The sequence below is a fragment of the Onychostruthus taczanowskii genome, unplaced genomic scaffold, assembly GCF_017590055.1.
Source record: "Onychostruthus taczanowskii isolate IOZ18803 unplaced genomic scaffold, ASM1759005v1 scaffold36, whole genome shotgun sequence".
NCBI lineage: Eukaryota > Metazoa > Chordata > Aves > Passeriformes > Passeridae > Onychostruthus > Onychostruthus taczanowskii.
In genome coordinates, this window is record NW_024501015.1 from 5018820 (window position 1) to 5040504 (window position 21685).

Below are 21685 nucleotides of genomic sequence, written 5' to 3' on the forward strand. Positions count from 1 at the left end.
TAGGTTCCTGGCTGATCCTAACACTGCAATTCCATTGGCTTCCATTTCTAATTGGCATCAGATTTAAGCATGGGCTCTTTATTTGCTGATTGCTGTTTTGTATTAACATATGCTGAGCTATATATTATACCCTTTAAAGATCTTATTAAACATGATACAATGATTTTTCTACCTGTCTGTAGAGGAAACAGATAATATTGAAAATATTTCCTGTTGCTAAAGGCATTCATTCTGTGAGAACCATGTGAGCTGTGGAAGCCCAGCTGTTTTGAGTGCAACAAGGAGATTACAAGAGGGCCAAAAGTCAGGATGCTGGCTCCCTCAGATAATCAAAACTGTCAGGTATAACCTGGGTCGCTGTCTCAAAAAAAATTCCATCCTGTCCACCAGAAATTTAGCTGAGACCTTTTATTATTCCTACAGTAACACAACATTCTGGCTATGGAGGGGCTGTTATCATTGCAAAATATAGTAAAAAAATAACCTGTGGTTTTTATAGTTAATAAAAGGGGTTTTTTTTGAGTAAGCTTTAGCATCAGGCCTGTAAAGGGCATTGTTCTTCAGCTATTTAAATTTTTATTTCAGTTGAATACCTCAATTTTCATCTCAGGTTTTTACTCATTTTCTATTAGTTTTTTAATGTACAGCAGTCTTCAAACCAAGAACTCAATTGTGACTGGACCACATACTCTGCAAAATAAAACTTCCCACACACACTTTGTTTATCACACTTTTGCAATCAGAGCCTTTAAAAGGACTTGGATGCTGACTCCCAGTGAACACTCACAACCAGCTGTCAGTGGCAAGGTACAGAAAAAGGTGCCCAGCACCTGAGTGGTGCCGGTAGGAAATGCTGAAAATAAAACTGTGTCTTTCATTCAGGTGTTATATGTCCCATGTTGGACTGAAGTGAACAGCCTGAATTCAAAAAACTACCTTCCCCACTGAGTTCTTCAGTAAATTTAGGTGCAGGGACAAGGTGACTCAAAGATCAGGTGACCTCATGATAGGAGAGAATCTCCAAGTATCTCAGTCATGTAAAGATTGTGATGCTTCAGGCCTGATGCAGAAGTTGGCCAAAATGGGTTTTCCAAAATGCAGGTGTCCTACCTCTTAGATGCAAACTTTAGGTTAAAACCCTGAGCTCAGGTTCCTAAATTTTGCCCAAATCATTTGTGGTCCCCACATAGCTTCACTCTTGTCAGAATTTTGTAAGTCACCATCAAGCTGGAATATCCATTAAGAGAGACATTTACCTGTAATTCTCTTGAGTTTCAACAGCTTGGGAAGTTTTAATGCCAGGAAGCTTTTTTCCTAGTTTATGCTAAGAAACCAGAGGCAGCTGGCTTTAGTTTTCACAAGGTTCTGAGCAATTTTACCAGGAATTCTGAAGGTACAGATTTAAGCTTATCCTTGACAATAGACATTTGTGGCATTGGTATATTTATTCAGGTTAAAACTCGGGCTATCCTCTTTTCAGAAGAAAGATTATTTTTAGGTATGTGTGCATCTGCTAGTTTTTCCACAAATATTGTATCTTAGTGAACTAGCAAGTTTCTGGTGTTCTTAGACCCAGCATAACCATTAGGTAACTAACAGTAGAAATCATATCAGAAAAATCATTGCCATTACTTCCATTCTCTATCAATACAGTATGTAATTTGTCAAAGCAATAATTAACTTTTAACTCCTAGTGTTTTCATATTATAGTAAGTCTCAGAATGTACTGTAGAAGCAGGTAAATATGAATGTATTGTTGCATAGCAAAATTACTTAAATGGGTAGACATGACGGAAGACTTGGTATGAAATTTGAGATAGAGGTGGTGTTTATTTTTCTTTTTTTTATATATTAATTATCTTCACTATTAATGATCTTAGATCATTCTGGCTTTGTCCCTGTACAACATTTCCTTTTGCTAAAGGATTAAAAACTTGGGTTTGAATGTGACATGAGCACTTTTTACTAAATCTAAGCATTCAAGAAACATTTTAAAAATATGAAAAATAACGATGTGTGATTATCAGTCTGTTTTTGAGCCCTCTGAGACTCCTGTTTGCCACACATTCTTAGCAGCACTGGCAAACAGGAACTTCATTTAAAAAAAATAAAAAGGAAAAAGAAAACTGAGATTTTGTGTGATCACAAATCTCCAGGTAGTGGGGCTGTAAGGAAAATCAGCTAACACATGGTAAAACTGTAGCACTAAGGAACGATCAGGTTTTGGACCCAGATGATGGGAATGTTTGGTGCATGCAGGTACGTGTACCTATTTCTGTATTCCAAACCTTCTGGAGTTTGGGCCTGGACCTACATCAAAACAGCTTCCAGTAATTTCAACAAATGTTCAGCATGTGAAGAGCTAGTTCTAATGAATTACAACTGGAGTCCAGGGAAAGGCTGCAGCTGGCACCTGCTCTGGCGCTGTCTGGCAGATGGCAGGGCTCAGCGCAGGTGCCCAGCACGCCCTGGTCTGCCTTAGTGGGAACATCAGTTCACTTTTGAGGCATTGTAAGAACTTAGTGAATTCTCCTCACTGCCAGAAAGAGTACTTGTAAATTTCCAAGGATCTCAGTCAAGAGAACTATGTTCTACTGTAAAATATTGGTCTGGTTTCACTGCTCCAAACACACATCCATCAGGTTAGAACTGACACGTGTAGATTTATGAATCCTTGTGCAGAACAAGAAAGAACATCATGCTGACTACACTGCACAGCTCTGCACAGATATTATAGCGTATAAAATATTATAGCGCTAGCTCATTCGCTAGCAGTGATCAATTGCTCACTTCAGTCTGCCATCTCTCTACCTGAATGTTTGATTTTAATTTCTTTTCCAGTCTGCTTCGTTATGTTCTCAATTATCGGTTTTCTTCATTTTAAGTCATTAGAAATAACAGAACCTGTTCCTCTGGAACTACAGTCCTTTCTGGTTTTGAAGATGCATCTTTAAGAAAAAGAGTTTTAAAAATTTACTTATGTCATGCACGAGTGCTGGTATCTTCAATTATTAAAATCAATTTAATGCTCTCTTGACCTGGGGTACCTGTATTGAAGGTCCATTGTTGTGTGGAATAGAAATATCTGTATTCTCACCTGTCTAGTTTTTTGGTGGTTTTTTGTTGTTGTTGTTGTTGTTGTTTGTTTGTTTGTTTGTTTGCTTTTTTTTTTTTTTTTTTTTTTTTAAGAAGCAGGGCTGAAAAATCATCGCTAAATAATATTTGAAGGAAATGGTTGATGGTTACCACTCTTGTGAAATATTTGGGGTATCAATATCTGAGAGACTCAGCCAACTAGTTTGGGTGGTTTCTTGCAGCATTATAGAAAATAATTAGCTCCTGGAGTGTCATACAGAAATAATAAATAGGAGTAAAGTAGACAACCAAAACAAGATGATCACTTTGAAGCTATGAAACTTTTCAAAGTACAAATCTTAAGAATGACTACAAACAGTACTTATTACATTGCACATACTTTGAAAAAGACAAGGATATACCAAAATTCTGAAGCATTACATAGTGGTGAAACACTCTAAAGGAGTTCAAACAGAAAATTTTAATGCCAGGAGAATATCTAACATTGGAATGCTTTAAAATAATTTTATTGTCATTTTTAGTCCTTAAAAGTTTTAGTCCTCAGTGAAAGTAATGCTTTTATTGTACAAGCAATGTGTAAATTTTCCATGAATTCTTTGAGGTTCACAATATCTGGCCTTGTTAGAACAACATAAAATCATTAAAATCATGAAGAAATTAGAATTAATGTACTATGTATTTCAAAACAACGAAAAAATCTTTATTTAAAGGCTGCTGGATATCTTACCTGAATGGTGAAAATAATTTTTTATGTAAAATACTATATATGAGGCCAAATTTGGAGAAGCTTGTGGTGTGAAATATTAATGAAAGAAAGCATTTTTTTTTCTCTAATTGGGTTAGACTTTTGAATAAGGTAGAAATGGGAGAAAGTTCATCTGGCTTTTGAAGAAAGCCTATTTGCAGATAAACATAACTATTCATTATTTTTAGCACCATAAAAGCAGAGGCACATCATATTTTCTGTGTCTGCCAGTCATTTAGATTGGACAGAGAGAAATTTAACTGCTGCAAGGGAGTTTCATGTGCAAAAATGTAATCATATGTGGGAAGTATGTGTGGATACCTGTCTGCATGAGGTAAAGACCTACACTTACAAATCAAAGTCTTGGAAAGGCTTATCTGAAACCCTGGTCCTGCTTCTTTGCCTGTTTTTATGTTGAATGCTTATTATATCAATAAATATACACCATATATCAATATACTTTCTACAACAGGTTTTTTTATTAAAATGCCACTTTTTTAGACCAGAGTATAGTAGACCTTGTATTTAAAATACAAACATGTATTTTAAAATATTCATAGAAATGAAATTTGTGGAAATTATTCACTTTCTATTTGTAAACCCAAACCAGTGTTTTTGAGGTGCAGGTGTGTGAAACTAAAATATCATTTATTGAGCTGAACTGAAGCATTCCCTTTGCATTTAGATTAACATCAATTTGTATTTAGGCTGCTCTGGGCCTTAGTAAGTCTTCCCTGCTGTTCTTTCCTATAGGCTTAGTTCCTTGATTAAACTGTATTTTCCTTTACACACTGTACTTTGCCTTCTGATTGAATCATTTTAAGCAATCACCAAATACCCCAGGACTGAGATACCCTATTGGATTCGTAGCCCAGAAAAAAAGCAGGCATGAAAGTAGCTTATTAAATGGAGTGTGAATTTTTTACATCATTATTAATACATTTCCAAGATTTTGTAACTAGTAAAAAAAATTTTGGACAGTTTTTACGTCAAAGGTAAAAATCTGGCGTGCAGACGAAGCCCCTGAGGTTTGACAGTGTCCTGCTGCATTGAACCACAGATTACCTGGGTATCATTTATTAATTCTACAAAGCAGTTTTTGTCTCAATGGAAAAGCTGTATCTCCACCAATTTCTGCAGCCATGACAGAAATTCTCAGTGCCACACATAGGGCGAAAATCTGCCCAGTAAACACCCCAGAAGAGTAAAATAGCCATGTAGAAAGATCCTGGCATTATTTTACTCCCAAGAGTAAAATAATGCCAGGATCTTTCTACATGGCTTCTGTAATGGGAACACCAGAGAGTATAATTAATTGCAAGTTGAAAATATTGTGCATAGAAGCTCTGTTCAATCAATTTGAAGTTATACCAGAGTCTTTAACCCTTTACTGTACTTGGAACTGCAGATCTCTCGGCTGCAGAGAACTTCTGGGGTTTATTTAAACCAGTTAGACAGTTGAACCAGGACTATCACATGCAGTAAATCAAGTCAAACACAGCTTGCTCCATCCAAGTCCTGAAAACCTTGGCTGGGTAGCTTGTACAAGGGTTACACTACCCTCCTCTGAGGGCTCTGTACAATTTGCTAAAACATTAGTGTCTCTTACGTATTGGTTTTACAGGAAGTTCTGTTAGGACCTGGAAATTTCTACTTCTGTTTTAAAGCTCATGGTTTGGCTGTTCAAACTATAACTTTTCAATCCAGTTCAAAACCACAAAGCCTCTGCTATGTAATTTGAAATCTTTCCAGCAGCTGCTTCAATAGGTGATTGGACTGCCTCTCAGCCCCATCCCATAGATAGAGATCTAGGGTGCTGGAGTGCCATGCTGGTTTCCAAAGACATCCCATAAAGACTAAAATAGCTTTTCTTTTCTTTTGTAGCACAAGAATGCCTTAAATTTTTAATGTAGAGATGTCCTTTGCATATATTCCTATTTTCTATTTTTTCTCTTTTTTTTCTCTGCCCTTTACCAGAGCAGGTGCTTGATAAAAGAAGGGTTTTCTGCTGCCAGAATAGAAAATCATTTCTGTACAGAAATGAAGAAATTTTTCAAGAGTCTTTCCTTTCCAGTCTCTCTTCCATTTTCCTATACCCCGAAAAATATTTCTGTTCCTTTTGTCCTTTCAGTTGACAGTGCTTAAAGTTACCTAGTATTTACTTTCAGTCAAAGAAGCCAATGTGAAGCTGTGAGAGTATGTCAATGAATTCTGCAGCATGTAAAGTTTTTCACAAGACACATTCTGTAAAAGTAATTATACCTAATTATTTTAAATTGTTTTTCATTGTCAGGTTTAAGAGAGCTGGAGATAAAAATGTTAATGCTTAGGATTCCCTTATGTCACACGCTTCAAAAAGACCTGTCATGTCTGCAGATGCAGACGTATTATTTCAGAACTGCATCAACTTTAAAATGTAGTGTACTTTTCCATTAAGATACCATATTTTTTCTTTAATTTTTACTCTTTCTTTATATCAAGTCCTTATTACACTACAAATTCTTGGTGGTTTTTTTTTAATTATCTTTAGATATAACCCAGAGTAATAGATCCCCTTTTATTGATCTCCCCCTCACAAAAGCCAAACATGTTTGGATCTAAACTTCCTTGATTCAAGTGGTACATAATGAAAAAAAATTTAAAAAATTGAGAAATGTTACGTATGTCGTAGAATCAAGGAATAAAAAAGCTAAGACAGAGCAAGAGCAAATAAAGTGCTAATTTATCATAGGGCTGTGTGTCAGAGGCAGGTCCCTGTACAACACAGTGGCTCCTTAGATAAGAACACAGAGGAGAATGTTTAGACAATGCTGTAAAATCTATGGAGCAAGCAAGGAGAGGATTGTAGCGAGGGTTAGCACACTTAGCTGTTATCTCACCAGCATGGATGTCAGCAATAAAGAAGACAAGGAGAAGTGGATGTCACGTAGGCTGCAGCAGTCTATGCTGACCCAAACTGAACTCCATACCCTCATTACCATCTCCTGTGTGATCATGCAGGCCATTCAGATGGAAATTAGCACGGTTTTATTGCAATTCTGCAATTAACCTTTCATTTGCAGTTAGACCTACAAAAGGAAAAGTTTCTGTTCTGAGGCTTCTGCCCCTGCTTTAAGGCTTCTGCCCCTGTTTTGCCGAACTGGGAGACTGCATTTGAACATGCAGTAGGTGCTGAGAGTTGGCTTGATTCCTGGAGTGGGAAAGATGGCAGGAGAGGGGAAGGTACCACCTGCCAGGGACCACTTCTTGCATTACTCAGATTTAAAAAGAGGAGTCTGGAAGTAAACAGCTTTACTCTTGCAGACTGCTGACAATTAGACAGAATGAAAATATAAAATATGCGTAGCAAATTGCCCTGCTTTTCTAAAAAATATAGTCCTCTTGATATCTTGCTCTTGTAAATAAACAATACTTTTTTGTACAAAGATTTTAAGATATTGATTACCAATGTCACTGCCTCCACAAGAATTTATTTGCAGATTCTGAGTCAGAACTTTGATATATTAACTCTTAGGACTGAGAAATAGTCATAAGAACTGAAAGACATTATTATGCATTTCTCTGATGGTGAGACCTGAGCAAGTGAGAACAGCAGGGTAGAGGTGAGATTAATTTACCAACTATGCCATGCTGTGTACAGTTAGAAACAAAGCTTTGTTAGCAACTTTAAAACTTACATTCTGCAAGGCTGTGTTGTGTGGGAGATTTAGGCATATTTTTATAATAAGTGTTTCATTTTAAAGTCATCCCTATTGCTTATGGGGGAGAGTGCTTATTTCTTTAAAAATGTATGAATAGCCTGCCAGGAGTAGCTCAAAACCTTTTTGGCATGATTTGGACCCCAAACACATAAAGCTGCAAAACAGGTTTCTAACTCTTTAGCTGACACCGTAGAAAAAATCCCTTATTACCATAAATATTATTGCAGGAACACCTGGGGTGCTACTTATGGGTCAAGGCCCTCTTGTCTCCATTGCCGAATTAGCACAGGATAAAAAGGCTGCTCTTGCCCAAGAGGATATTACAGTCTAAATATAAGATCAGAAAAGCTCTAACAGATGGGTACAGACTGATGGAGCACAGGGAAGCAAAGAGGGCATAGATGGACGTGCTCTTTGCACTGAATGGACGACCAGCACAAATGTGTCTAATTCCAAACTTAGCTGCAAGGCATTTAATAGCCTGGAAAAGGACAGTAACAGCCAGTGTGCCTAAGGAGCAGTAATGTTAAATACTGAAAGTCTTTCTGCAGTGACACTGTGAGCTTTTCCTTAAAGAAGATGCTATTCACATGATTTAAATACTTCTGATTATGGCCTTACAAATTTATTTCTTAAATTATCTGTACGTTTAGATTTGTATGGTTACCTGTAATCTAGAAATTAAAATAACATTATACTTTATTACCAAAAAAGTAGTTAATTAACTTATGCTACTATATATATATATATATATATATATATATATATATATATATATAGTTTTGTTGGGTTTTTTTTTGGGTAAGAGCCCTAGGAAAATATACCAGGTAGAACAAAGCAAGACAATTTTCAAAAAAAGAAAAAGTGTTTTTCTTCACTTCAAATATGGTAAAGGCATTAGAGCTGTTTGTAAACTATTCCTAGTAAAAATAAAACTTTTAATAAAAATAGTTAGCTATATTAAGTGCTTTTCATGTATTGCCTTCTACTATTGCAGAAAGTTGATATGGAAAATTTTCCCATCTTGTCCTTTGTTTGGACGTGATGATCTCCAAGGTCTTTTCCAATCTAGTTGATTCTGTGACTCAGTGGTGTGGGGAAGAGAGAGTAAACAGCTGACTTGCGAAAGCAAGAGGGATTTACATCTCCCACATTTTCAAACACAGCCATCTAACAAATTACTATTGGGAAGAGCTGTACTAGGTTATCACGGAGAAGAGTTTCAAGAACATTCCTTTTCTAAATGACTCTTTGATAAATGAGGCTGAAGGAAGTTATGACCTAGTTCTGCAAGAATGCAGGTGCACTGACCATGTACTCTGGAGCTTCTTTGCAACAGTAAACCTAAATATTTAGAGAACTGTCATAAAATATTAAGAGGAATGTGTTCCTTTCAGGTCTGCTGAGTCAGCTCTTAAAATCCTTATACATAGCTCTTATATGTAATATAGACAGGTCTCTACCTTGGAATAAATGTATCTCTACAGTAAGGGGAATCTTTATTACATTGTACTGTGAGACTGGTACGGAGGTATATTGGAGTCTTCCACATAAATATGAGGAACAGATCTGTCTGATCTGTTTAGCCATCCACATGTCGCAGAGATGCAATCTGCAGCCTTATGGGGCAGCAAAGCAGCAATGCAGTGTAGGGGTGAGAGGGACAACTCACCTTATGGAGGTGATAACCTCTGGGCTCCTGCAGAGCATTAGCTGGCTCTTTGGAGACTGTCTTGGAGCTCTGCCCAAAGGGATATGTCCTCCCAGTACCACTGCTTTCTTTCCTCTCTCACCAGAATAAACTCTACTTGTAGGCATGAAATAACTTCCCCAGAAAGACAATATTTTCCACATGGTGGAGAAGAAATGTAAACAGCTAATTCACATGAATTATCTACCAAAGAAGCATCTAGGGCTCTGACTGGAAAACTTTATCTGGGCTCTTCCTCAGGGATTTCTCACTGTAGGAGAAAAAGTAAAAGTGCAAAACTTTATTTTGCAGGCAAAAGAAGATAGGATGTCATCTAGAAATTTTAAGATTTAATGAATCAACTATAGTTAGATTCTGGCTAGAAATGTGCTGGGCTTGAAAGGTGTGAGGCTGTTGGTAATTCATATGGACAGTGTTTTGTAGAGTGTTTATGTAGCACTTTGCATTAGGTGGAAGATATGCCATACTCCAGACTGTTGCTAACTAAATATTTTAAAACATAGTTTTCCAATATTTTTTCCAATAAAATGTTATCATTGCAAGTATTTAGTATCAGGGCTTTTGTTCTACTATCTTTAAGGCAAGAACATGTCCAGGAGTGATTAACCAGAGGTTTTTTGCATTATAATTCTTATTGTGCCTTCACTGGGGTGGATTGCAATCTTCCCACAGGAGGTACCTCTCCTTGAAATCATGGCTTCCCAAAATGAAAATGTAAATCATTTAACAGACCACACCTTGGTAATGACAAGAAATTACTTCCTACAAGGAAGTTTTGTGCATAACTCAAAGGTGGCAGCAATTTTACCATGAGAAAACAGAAATGCTACTTTTTAATTCTAAGTAGTGATACTTGCCATTTAGAGTTGAGTTTTATCAAATAATTAAGGCCTGATTTTCAGGTTTTCAGCACTTCTGTGGGCTCAGCTGTGTTTTTCTTGTTATAAGGAACATTGCAATTAGATCTTAGATTTTTTTTTTTCATTTTTTAATTCCTTGATTGAGCTCCACTTCCTACTGAAACTGATTTGTTCATTGAGTATTTATTTCACCATGTAAGTTTCATTTTCAGGGAAAACAATGGGTCAATATCTTGTTATGATTTTGTCAAGTTAGATGAGTTCAAGCTCTTCAAAATGTAATTTTCTTTTATGCTGTCTTCTAAGTATATATTTAAGTAGAAATACAACAGCCAATTTGTTTACAAAGACTATTCATTAGCCTTATAGAAGAAGTCACCTTTCAACTCAAATTAACTTTTGGAACACCTGAGAGAGGTTAAGCTTGTACCTAAAAATGCTCTAACACAACAAGGAGTGCACATTTAGCTTGGAAAGCTCTATGGGTTTTGAAAGTATTTAAAAAACATCTGTCTCAACATAGGTCTCTTGATAGTCAAAATCTTTCCCTAAGGATCTTGGGAATTATAGTTTCCTCCAGATTATTGTACCTGCAAAGGGCAAGGCAGGCATTCAAAAGGAACCAGAAGTGAAGGTATTCATGTCACCTACCTGTCTGTGACTGCAGAGGCTTGTACATCTCGAATGTCCCAGCCTCATGAGCAGTACAGGAACCTTTAATATTTATCATTGTTTTTCTCTTCTGACTGCATTATGTCCAAGTTTAAACTTTCTCTGGATGATGTTACAGATGCTCAAAAATCAGTGGTAAAATTCCCAAAGTCTGGCAGAAGATTATAATTTCATCTGCTATATGTTAAAACCCTGATTTTTTTAAATTTCATCCATTAAAAATTATTTAAAAAAACAAAAAGTAGATGCAAGGGTCTGAATTGTCAGCTTTATTAGGAGTGTGTTTGTGCCTTGGATTTTGGCTCATGACCATCTCTCTCTTCATGTGCTAGTTTGTGGAGAGATATAATAAAAATTCTATCCAGTTTCTCTGCAATGGAAATCAAATGGCATATTTATTGAATCTATCCATTCCGAGTGTTCATCTGAGTTCTAATATGACAAGGATCCTCAAAGTTTCTACTGGTGGATCTATAATTTTGGAGAGATGTCTCATCATGGTTTGTTTCTGAGAATCATGTGGCTTTTAAATTCTCAGCTATTTTACTTGTAATTTTAAAATATTCCATTTTTGAAGTTTTCATTGTTTGCAAGCTCCCCAAAAATATAATGTTAATATTTTCACAGAGATGTTTAAATGACATATATATATATAGCACTTACATTAAAGAAGACTCTATTTTTGTTTATGGATTAGACTTTAAGGAGGTGAACATCTGAGATCTGAAGCATGAAATCTTCTTATAAAATGTCCTCTCCCCTCCGAAGATTTTATCTGCTGAATAGAAAGAAGCATAGAGTACTTGATGTAAAAGGGGTTCTTTTTCTCCTCTTTGATTACATATTAAAGGTTTTGAGGTATTTTCTTTTTTTTCTTATTGTCTGTAATGTGCACATTCAGCAAGTAAATCTATATAAACTTCCACATATTTCTGTAGAAAATCTTGTGTAGTTCCCATCAAAGCAATATCCACATGTCTCACATTTTGGCACTTGAAACTCTTCTCAACCAGAGGTTAAGTATAATCTTCTTGTACAAATTTAACATAGCCCTTCATGACCTGGGTTAGCTCATGCAACCAATGCACCAGAAATTTGCCAGGGATTATGACCTTAATATAGAAAAATGAGGGGAAAATGCTAAAATAGATTAAAATTAAATTTTAAAGCATAGAGATAATAGGTTTCAAAGGTAAGAGAAAGGCAATACTATGATGTGTGGAGGGCAGATACCCCTGCCTTGTGTTGATCCAAAGCACTAATCCCCATCCTTGCTGCACGCATGGCAGTTCCACACCAGCACAGCTGGTGTCTGGGCTCTGCTCCCAGGGTCACACAGGGCAGCCTTGAGAGCATCTCTGCCACAAGGACTTAATTCACAGGCAGTTGAGATAAAATTATATTTCATATAGGCCCAGTTAAACCTGTTCCTTTCTTATGCCATGGTAAAAATTTCCTTGCACAAAATTTGAACACTGCAGTAGGTGTTCCTTTACTCCTGTAACACTACCATAGCCATTCATAGCCATGTTATCTCTTCTAGTTTAAGGAAAAAATCACTAAATTCATCATAATAAAAATACACTCTGATAAGGACCATATTTTTCAAAGCTAAAAGAGATATTTTGAATAAATTATTTTGAGACTTACTTTAACATTTTTAAGCAGTCTCGGTACTTGAGAAATATGTTATTGTCTTTATCATATTTGTTTTCTTTCTCATTTTAGGTGCCCACTCTTTGAAGGAAAGTGTGTTAGCAGAATAAAGACCAAGGGGACTAGATTAATGCTAATTGTTCCTGATTGTCCTGCAGCCATTATGGTTATGTCTGTTTTAATAATATCGAAATCACTCTAGTTTAAATTTCATGCACTGCTAATTAACTTTTACTTATCTTGTATACCAGCTAATTTTCTTCACGTATAATCCTCTTGGCCAGAGCTGTTCCTTTGTACCCTATACTTGTTGACATATCATATAGACACGCCTCTATTTTCCTCTTACACTCTTATTTATTGTCTTCATTTTGAAAAGAGCATAAATTCATGTCCTGTATTTTACTAGTATGCAATTCTGCCATTTGAGCACATGTGCTGGAGCTGTGTTTTCACATTCTCAGAGCCTGCAGCTGTGACACATGCTCAGGACTGTGTCTTGTTCTTTTTTTTTTTTTTTCTTTTGGGGTGGGAGGGAAGGGGAAAGCTGGGGGGGGGAGGGGTTAGTACCTATTTTTTTTCCTAATTTGTGTGAAAGAAAAGCCTGATTCATGTCCTGCTTATTGACCCAGTCCAATAAGATCTGGAACATTTACTGTCCTCAGAAACAGTGGTTGAAGGTATGATTTCTCTTGTCATCTCTGGGGTTCTTTAATCCTAAAACCATCTGCTCTTGTACCTGGGAGCCTCCTCTAACATGACAGGCAAAGCTTCACTTTGCCTGTCATGTTTGATTCACTTAAATCAAACCTGTAAACAAATGATCAGGTTTTGTGAAAATGAGAGAGTAACAGCAATATTCCACAGGGTGAAATAGTAGGACTGGTGCTGTTTGGTCTATTAATAGTCTGGTGAAAAACTACAAAGGTTTTAGCAGGGAAAAGTTGCACATGTCAAAAACATTTTGTCTAGACAGGGATAAAAAAAGCTTTGAAGCCCTTGTGAAGAGCCTGAGTAGTAACCATGAGAACAGAGGCAATGATTATTCAATAATGCAGTCATACACACAAGAAGAAGTAAAATTATTTCATCTTCTTATACACCTTTAGATTCTGAATGAATTATATCAGTCAGCAACATCTAGAGCATAATTGTGCAGAATTCTTTGCAAGAGATCTTAAAAAAGAAGGTACTGTTTTAAGGTCTAATGAATGATAATTAGGGTTAGATATGATAAAATATATTCATTATGCTGTTATAAAAAATCTCATCTCAAATACAATATTAGCTCTGGCCTCCTATCTTCAAATGAATTTTAGCTATGATGCATTCTGAATAAGCCACACAGACAGTTGAGGGAAGTGATTTGGATATTTACCTAAAAAGAAGGAAATTCACCTACTTGGTCTCCCTTCACAACAGTTCTGCCTTAAGGTCTATTTTGTGGAGGTTAATACAAAGAAACATAGAGATGGATACAGCTGAGAATCTTGGTTCATTGAGACCAATGGAAACTTGGACCATTTTTCCCCCATTTACAATGGAAATATGAATGTTTATTTGCAGATTAGAGGGTGCTGCTATGTGATGAAAGGGTGGTGTGCTTTGCTGTGCAAACCTACAGCTCCTGGCTTCCTTGCTCTAGATCTGAAATTAGGAGCTATCAGCAGTGATCAGGGACTACTGCACAGCTCTCAGGCTGCACAGTGATTTTAATTTAAAAATGCATTCCAGTGATGAAGGATCTAATTTCTCTTGTACAGTTTTTATCTTCTCCTTAATGGCACTAAACTGTTCACTGCAACACACATCAGTAGTCATAGGATAGTGAGTTTTGTGTTGAAACTTACAATCTATTTGTATCAGAAGGCTGCATGTGCTCCAGTTCAGGACATTTTTCTATTGTTGCTTCTTTTCAGTTGAGCCAGAAAAACAAAACTCAGCCTCAGACATACTCCTTGAATATAATCCTCACTAAATACAATCCACAGTGACCTTTAGTTAACTCCAACATTTCTCACTACATATTTTCTTTTTCTACTATCAGCTTAGTATTGCTTACTCTCTCTCTCCTCACTAGCATGAAAGAGCCAAGTATGATCTGGCCCTGAATGAGGTTGAAATACATCAGAAAAAATTGATTATGTGAGAGCAGATAGGCTTTTCTACCTTCATATTTCCCCTAGGAATACTTGAAGTCCCTAAATTCAAGGTGGAATTATAGCTGAGAGAAGCTCAGCCTTTTCTCCTTTAGCATCATCACTGCGATTGCTTTCAGACATTCAGGGATGTTCTCAGAGGTACTCTTTATCCACACCTCTTCATTCTTCCTGACACTGTAGTGTAGAATAAACCAAAGACTTTGGGCTTTTTTTTTTTTAAACTGGAAAAGACAATATTTCTCTTATTTTTATAATAAGTGCTATAGTTAATTAATGCAGTAGAAAACGCACCTAGTTTCTAAGTTTTTGAAGTACCAGACAGTATTTTGGTATGTTAAGTGGCTGGCATAAAAAGAAAATCTAAGTAGTAGTATAGAATGAAGCTGAAATTATAGGGAGTATTGTACATACTCAAGGCAGAGAAAGCACCAAGCCAGGGGAAGGAATGATTTTCTGGATGTCTAATAAATGAAATTATGTGATTTACATCCAGTCAAAAAGTATGCCATCTATGGAGGTTTAAATGCTTTTTTAGGCTTCTGCTGATACTTGAGCACTTCTCAGATATAAGTAAATGAAACTCAATACAGATTCTTACAGCAATTTTCAAAGTAGCCTAATGGAGCCAGATATCCAATTCCTATTGACTTTTCCAATGGGACGTGATTACTTAAGAGCTCTTTTTCCCTTTGAAAGGTCTTCCTCTTAATTATGCTAATTGGTACTTTAAAATGTTTTCAAAATCAGAGAGCTGTGCCTAGACAATGCTAATTCTGAACCAGACAAGATTCATAATGCTAAATTCTAGGAAGCTCCCTCTGACTACAAGCTATATTTATTTTTCTCTTCTTCCCTGAGGGCAGAAATTAATTACTCAAGCTTGCCAGAGAATCTGCTGAGAGCTGTTACCTACAGGAACTGAAAAGGAAAAGGCATTAGTCAGTGATGCTACTTTATGACTATTTCCATTGGCTTATGAAAGTATTTACACCCATCCGTAACTTGTCTCTACCCTGAAACTGAAAAAAAAATGCCATGCTATCAACAAATATGAGAAGTACAGTTGATCTGGAAGATATTGCAGCATTTTATATACTCTGGCTGAAACATCACTTTATATCATTTTTTTTCAGAATTTCCTGATTAGGATAATCTCTGCCAGCCAAAATAGAAATGAGAAGCTGTAAACACATCTACAAGTCAGAGAAATATATTTTTAGGGTTTTCCCTTTCAGAAATGCATTTTCTCTTCCAAGTCTAAATCTCTAAATAAATTTACTTCTTAGCTTTTCTTCACATTGTGGGCATTATTTTAGCAATAGTTATGAATTGCTAATCATTGCTAACGGCTACTGTTTTACCTCAGTGATAAGCCACATATCCTAGTGATTTGTCTGACCTTCAGTTATGCCACAGAACTAGACACTGGATACTAAACTCATCTCAAGTACTGGTATCTTGGCCAGAAGTGTTTTCTAGAAATTGTAAAATTATTATATTGGTATTTTGCTAGTAGAAATTGTGTAGAAATATTTTAGAGGCTTCTACTGATTGACACAATATAGACACATATTTTTGTACCTTACTTTTCCTAGCAGTATGAATCCTTTAGGAGTAATAATGTTTCAGTAGGGTTGGATGAAAACCTTGAACATAAAGTGAGTTATAAAGGAGAAACCAATTCACATATATCTCAGTTAAAGAATGCAGTCATCCACCTTTCCTGGATAGCACTGGAAATGCATGAAAAATGAGAAAAAAGGAAATAGGCTGAGAATCAGTGGACTTTAGAACACTCAGAGGCAGGAGATTTTCTCCTAAAAGGCATATCAGTTACCGTTCTTTAAAATAACTTACTTGCTTCAGGTTTGCAACTGAAACAATCTTGAGATGATCTTGAACTTTATGATTGTATTGCTTTACACTGGGTTTAGATAGACCTTTTTTTGTCCCCTCCCTGCCAGAGATTTTCTTCGGTTTTTATTCTATGTTCTTTAATGTTTGTGATTCCATTCCCTACTATAGAAATATAGGAATTAAATCTGCCATGCAAAGGACCATGCTACTGTTGGAGAAATGTAGTGTAATCTCAGAAAAACAGTAGTACACAGAGTACTGGTATTGACTCAACTAGGAATCTTTTTTCTTTTTTTCCCATTTTGCTCCACTTTCTTTTTAAATAATTGGGAGCCACAAATATAAAATAGCCCCACTTAGATAGAGAATAGATTAATACTATCTATCCAGGCAAAATCAAGGGGATTTTCATATGCTTCCCTGTCTGTTGGCAAGGTGAAACATCCTACTCAGTACTGCCATTGTATGACAATGCAGATTGCTTTCATTTATGCTTTTGATCAAATTCCCTGTCCTGTACAGAGTGCATTAGCAGGGTCATGGCCAGACCTTGCTGTGCATTACCCAGCCCTTCTGGCTGAGCTTTCTCTGGAGAACAGCATGCCAGAAAGCATGGAGCTGATCATTGGATCAAACATGGTTCAGCAGGACTACTCCAGTGCTAATTTCCTACAGGCTTTTTCCCCAAGTTGATTGGAAGTGTTGGGATAGATGCTCTAAATCTACCCACTACTTTTGCAGACATTCTGTGCAATGAGATTTCCCCCAGTTCATATTTGGATTCATCTAAATGGATGATGACTGAAGTGGAGAGAGAATAATCTCCAGGAGTCTGTCATGTCCCAGCTTACAAAAGGGGGACCCCCAAATAATTTTTTCTAAAAATAAAACTCTGTCAAGATTATTTTCTTTTGGCAGTTCTCCCTGTATACCCAAGAAAGATTCCCATTCTCCCAAGCAAGCTGTTTAACAGGCAAAACTGGGCACACAAACAGGTTTTTATCCTTCTTTTTTCCCCAGTCTTGATTTTTGTGAAGCATTGTGTTTATGTAATTCATTCAGGTTGTGTTTTCCAGGTGAGTATTTTTTCCTGCATTGTTGCTTTGGGGTTGTTTTGTTGTTTTTTTCAAATATCTGAGGCAGTAGCTAATTCTGCTTTCTCTGGCACACATAGAGCCATTTATCAAAATGAAAGGAAAGATTTAATGAACAATTTAGAAAATACTTACTGAAGCATGTTTTGAAAATTAATTCTGGTTTGTAAGTTATGTTTAGTTCTTTGAATCTTTTCTACTGTAAAAAGAAACATGCGAAAAGCTCTGAATATGTAATTACTATTATAATGATTTAGTTTTAGAATGTCAAAAAGCTTTCCAAGCATTAATTAATGGAAAGAATCAAATGATGTTTCATTGTTGCTGCAGTGCTATTAGGTGAAGATTTTTTTCTTTTTAGTGACTTAATGGATTTTATAAATTATATCATTAGACCTGTAATATGCAATTCAAAACCACTTGATTTCAATGCAGAAATACAATTCTTATCATTTAAAATTACACATAAAAATAAATGTCCCAGAGACAATACTTAATGCGCTGCATAAATTCCCACAGTTTAGTGTTCTTTTTATTCTTGGAATTATGTGAAGAATATAATGCTTTTTAAGTAGATTTTTGGGGGTTTCTAGAACTGTTTTTTTAATATAATGTAAAGTTTTCACGTGGTATCGTTATTACTAAAAAGTAACTATTTTTATGCTTTATTTTGCAGGTTGGCTTCATGAGCTAGGAAAACGAATTGAATCTCCTTATTATGAGAATAATACACTTGGAGGCCCATCAATCAGAAGTGCCTATATAGCTGCCCTGTATTTCACTCTCAGCAGCCTCACCAGTGTTGGCTTTGGAAATGTTTCAGCCAATACCGATGCTGAAAAGATCTTCTCCATTTGCACAATGCTGATTGGGGGTAAGTGCAATTAAGTGTCATTTAAAACCTTTTCCAGGAATAAGAAAAAGTGAAATAAAAGCTGAAATTTTGCTAAGTTTCTTAAAAGAAACCCCAAACAAGCACAGCGGAAAACTTAATAATTTTAATTTAAAATGGCAAAAAAAAGAAAATGTTTCTCTTTTTTTTTTTAAATAAGTGCTATAGTTAATTAATGCAGTAGAAAATGCACCTAGTTTCTAAGTACCAGTTATTATTTTGGTATGTTAAGTGTCTAGCATAAAAGGAAAATCTAAGTAGTAGTATAGAATGAAGCTGCAAATTATAGGGAGTATTGCACATATGCAAGGCAGAAAAAGCACCAAGCCAGGGGAAGGAGTGATTTTCTGGATGTCTAATAAATGAAATTATGTGATGTACATCCAGTTTAAAAGTATGTCATCTATGGAGGTTTAAAATTGCAAAAGAAGGAAACAACTTTGTTTGCTTTACACTAGATAAACTCTCTCAGGCAGATCTATTTCTAACCTTTTATTCACTTATGGTGATGAAAGACGGTGCTGCCCACTGAAATGCAAGTTCACATTATTAACAGTGGGAGTGGCCCAGCCATGTGTTGGGGATTTCAGTCCCTTGTGGCAGACACTTTAGCAGACAGCCAGGTATGATGTGCATACCAGCTGCAGCTCCATCCCCACCGCAGCCCTGGGAATGGTGATGAGGGGAGGTGTGCAGCCCACAGGACAAAGTGTCTGTGAGCTGGTGTGTATACTTATGTGAAGGACCAGACCAGAAGGAGAGACAGGTCAGAGCCAGGAGACTGTTTGGTGAGCCTTGGCATAAAAGATTCTTTAAAAATGCTGTTCAATTATCATTGATAAAAATTTGATTCAGAATTGAACCAGAATGCATTTTTTTGTCATATTTGGAGCTTTTAGTAACATTTTTATTGATACTGATTATCTAGTTGAACTTTTGGAGTAAGCCACATGCTCCTACATGGTGCCCTTCCTTCTACTGAGAACCTGGGTACAACAAGCAGAGATTTGTAAGCCAAGTCCTTTAGAGAAAGTACCAGAAGCTCTGTCTTTACATTCATCTTCCTCCCACAAAAAATCAGATGTGCTATTTCATGATGTGTATATAATACAGCGCAAAGATGTCACACTGCACATGTAGGGCAAAATCAAGTCACTGCTAGAGTACTCTGTCCTTCCTTTTTCTTTCTGCTGGCTTAGCTGTTCTGGAAATACTAGTAGGTGTTTCTCCAGGGCTAGTCGGTAAAGCCCTGGGTGTCAGCTTTGCACTATAAATTCTCCTGGCAACAATAAATTGGAAATTTGGCACTTGTCAGGGAACATGATGAATTACCTGAGAGCTATATAGTTGCAGTATCAAGTGGTAAAATAATTTTTCAATGAATTATTTTCATTTTCCTCAGTCCTGAAAATGAGAGGCAATAATATAACGTATCATCCAAGAATGAAATAAAAAGAAAATTTGGTTTTCACAATGTCAAAAAACCACAAGCAGCTCATGAATTTCTTTTGGTGGTTGCATAAAATTTTAGTTTTAAAATACACTGTGGTCTCTGTTCTTTGGGGCTTTCACTGCATAAAATATGTTGTAATAAAGGAAGGAGTTTTCATTCTATCAAGAAATCAAGAGGTCTCCAGTGATGAATATTTAATTCATTTTAATATGGCAGAGCTTTCAGAGAGTAGAATATAGAAGTATCCTATACATTTATTTAGCCCAGTTACAATTTCACATTTATTTCTTGTAATATGCTTGTACATAGAATAAATTGGGAAGAATTAGTCAGGTAAGTGGAGTAAGAGGGAGCTGATGTCTGAAAGGTGAAGTTGCTTAAAGGCAAGCAGGTAGCAGAATGGATTTATATCTACAAGGGTCCAATGAACAAGATATGTCCAGGTAAAAAAAAAAAAAAAGCAGAGCAGACCGACCTGCAGCTGTTTTCTTGAGGAATTATATTTTAGATACTATTGAAGAAAATCAAGGAAAGAGATAGAATGATACTGTGAAGACTGGTGAGCATGCCTCAGAAAACTGTTAGGAATAAAGTGATAATGTGTACACTTAGGTACATTATGCCTCATCATTCTTAAAACCTATTTTAGTGTATCTTTTTGGCTAATATTTAATTTTAAAATTCCCTAATGGAAAGGGATGTTCTGAGAAAGACTGGTGTAAGTTTTTCAGACTTTTTGACCAAGCCATTAGTTAATGAAATTTCTGCTGTAATGGATAGGGTGAGTTAGTTTATCAGTAGCTTTTTCTGTATGTCTTTAATGTATGACACTACAAACTGAAAAAATGAAGTAAATTTACTTAAACCTTGAAAAATTTGAAAAAAAAGGTGTAAACTTAACAAATAAATTGCATATAGAATACCTTTTTCATATTTACTGGCCTCTTCACATTAATTTTTATTTCGCATAAATTTGAAATTTAAATTTTTACAAGTCATATTCTGAAGATAAAAGATCTTGTTCAATACAGTAAGTTTATTAAAGTTGGAAAGAAAATTTACTTAATAAAATGTAACCAGAATTCCTAGGACACCCAACATCTCTAAAACATCGATCTGATCTGCCCTCCAGCATGTGATCATACTGTGTTCTGTCTTATAATCTCCACGTTCTTTCAGCAAATAATGTGTATTTTTGTATTTAAGAGATTGGAGGCCCACTGTAGTAGCTCCAGTCCTATACGGGATCAGAGGTGTTCCTCTGTTCCCTAAGCAAAATGTGATTTAAAGTATCTATTAAAATAAAGGCCACTGTATGAAATACAGTTCCTAGAAGTTTTGAACTTGTCCTACTTGAGTTTAGACAGAGGCATAATACTTACAGAAAGTAGGGTAAGTGTATGATTATTTGATAAAGAATTCTAATGCCTGTCACAGCCAAGAATAGCTTGTCATTATGAGAAGCAGTTGCCTTCCAATGTATACAGGCAAAGACAGATTCTATCACAATAACAAAATTCTAGATGATATTTGTGCCTATAATAACTTTACTGAGATCTCTGCACTGTCCAGCTCCTACCCTTAGAGTCTGATGAGCCACTTACATCACATATGAGTCTTAATTTGCATTCATACACCACCTAACGCTTTATCCCACCCCCTTTTAAAGCTGATTATGGCATTCTTAAATAGGTTACACTATTTCCTTAACCTATTTATCTGCATCTGGCTGAATTGTTTCAGACCTAGCTGTCATATTGCTAATATAATATTCTGTATCTAGTAT

The 21685-nt window shown here is 36.0% G+C and overlaps 1 protein-coding gene across 1 annotated transcript in view; it reads left to right on the forward strand.

The window, feature by feature from the left end:
• Positions 1–21685, forward strand: part of KCNH8 (potassium voltage-gated channel subfamily H member 8) — a 176883-nt gene that overhangs the window by 113795 nt on the left and 41403 nt on the right. The window contains exon 8 of the mRNA XM_041411512.1: positions 18231–18428. Coding sequence (XP_041267446.1) covers positions 18231–18428 — 198 coding nt within the window. The remainder of the gene's footprint in view (positions 1–18230; positions 18429–21685) is intronic.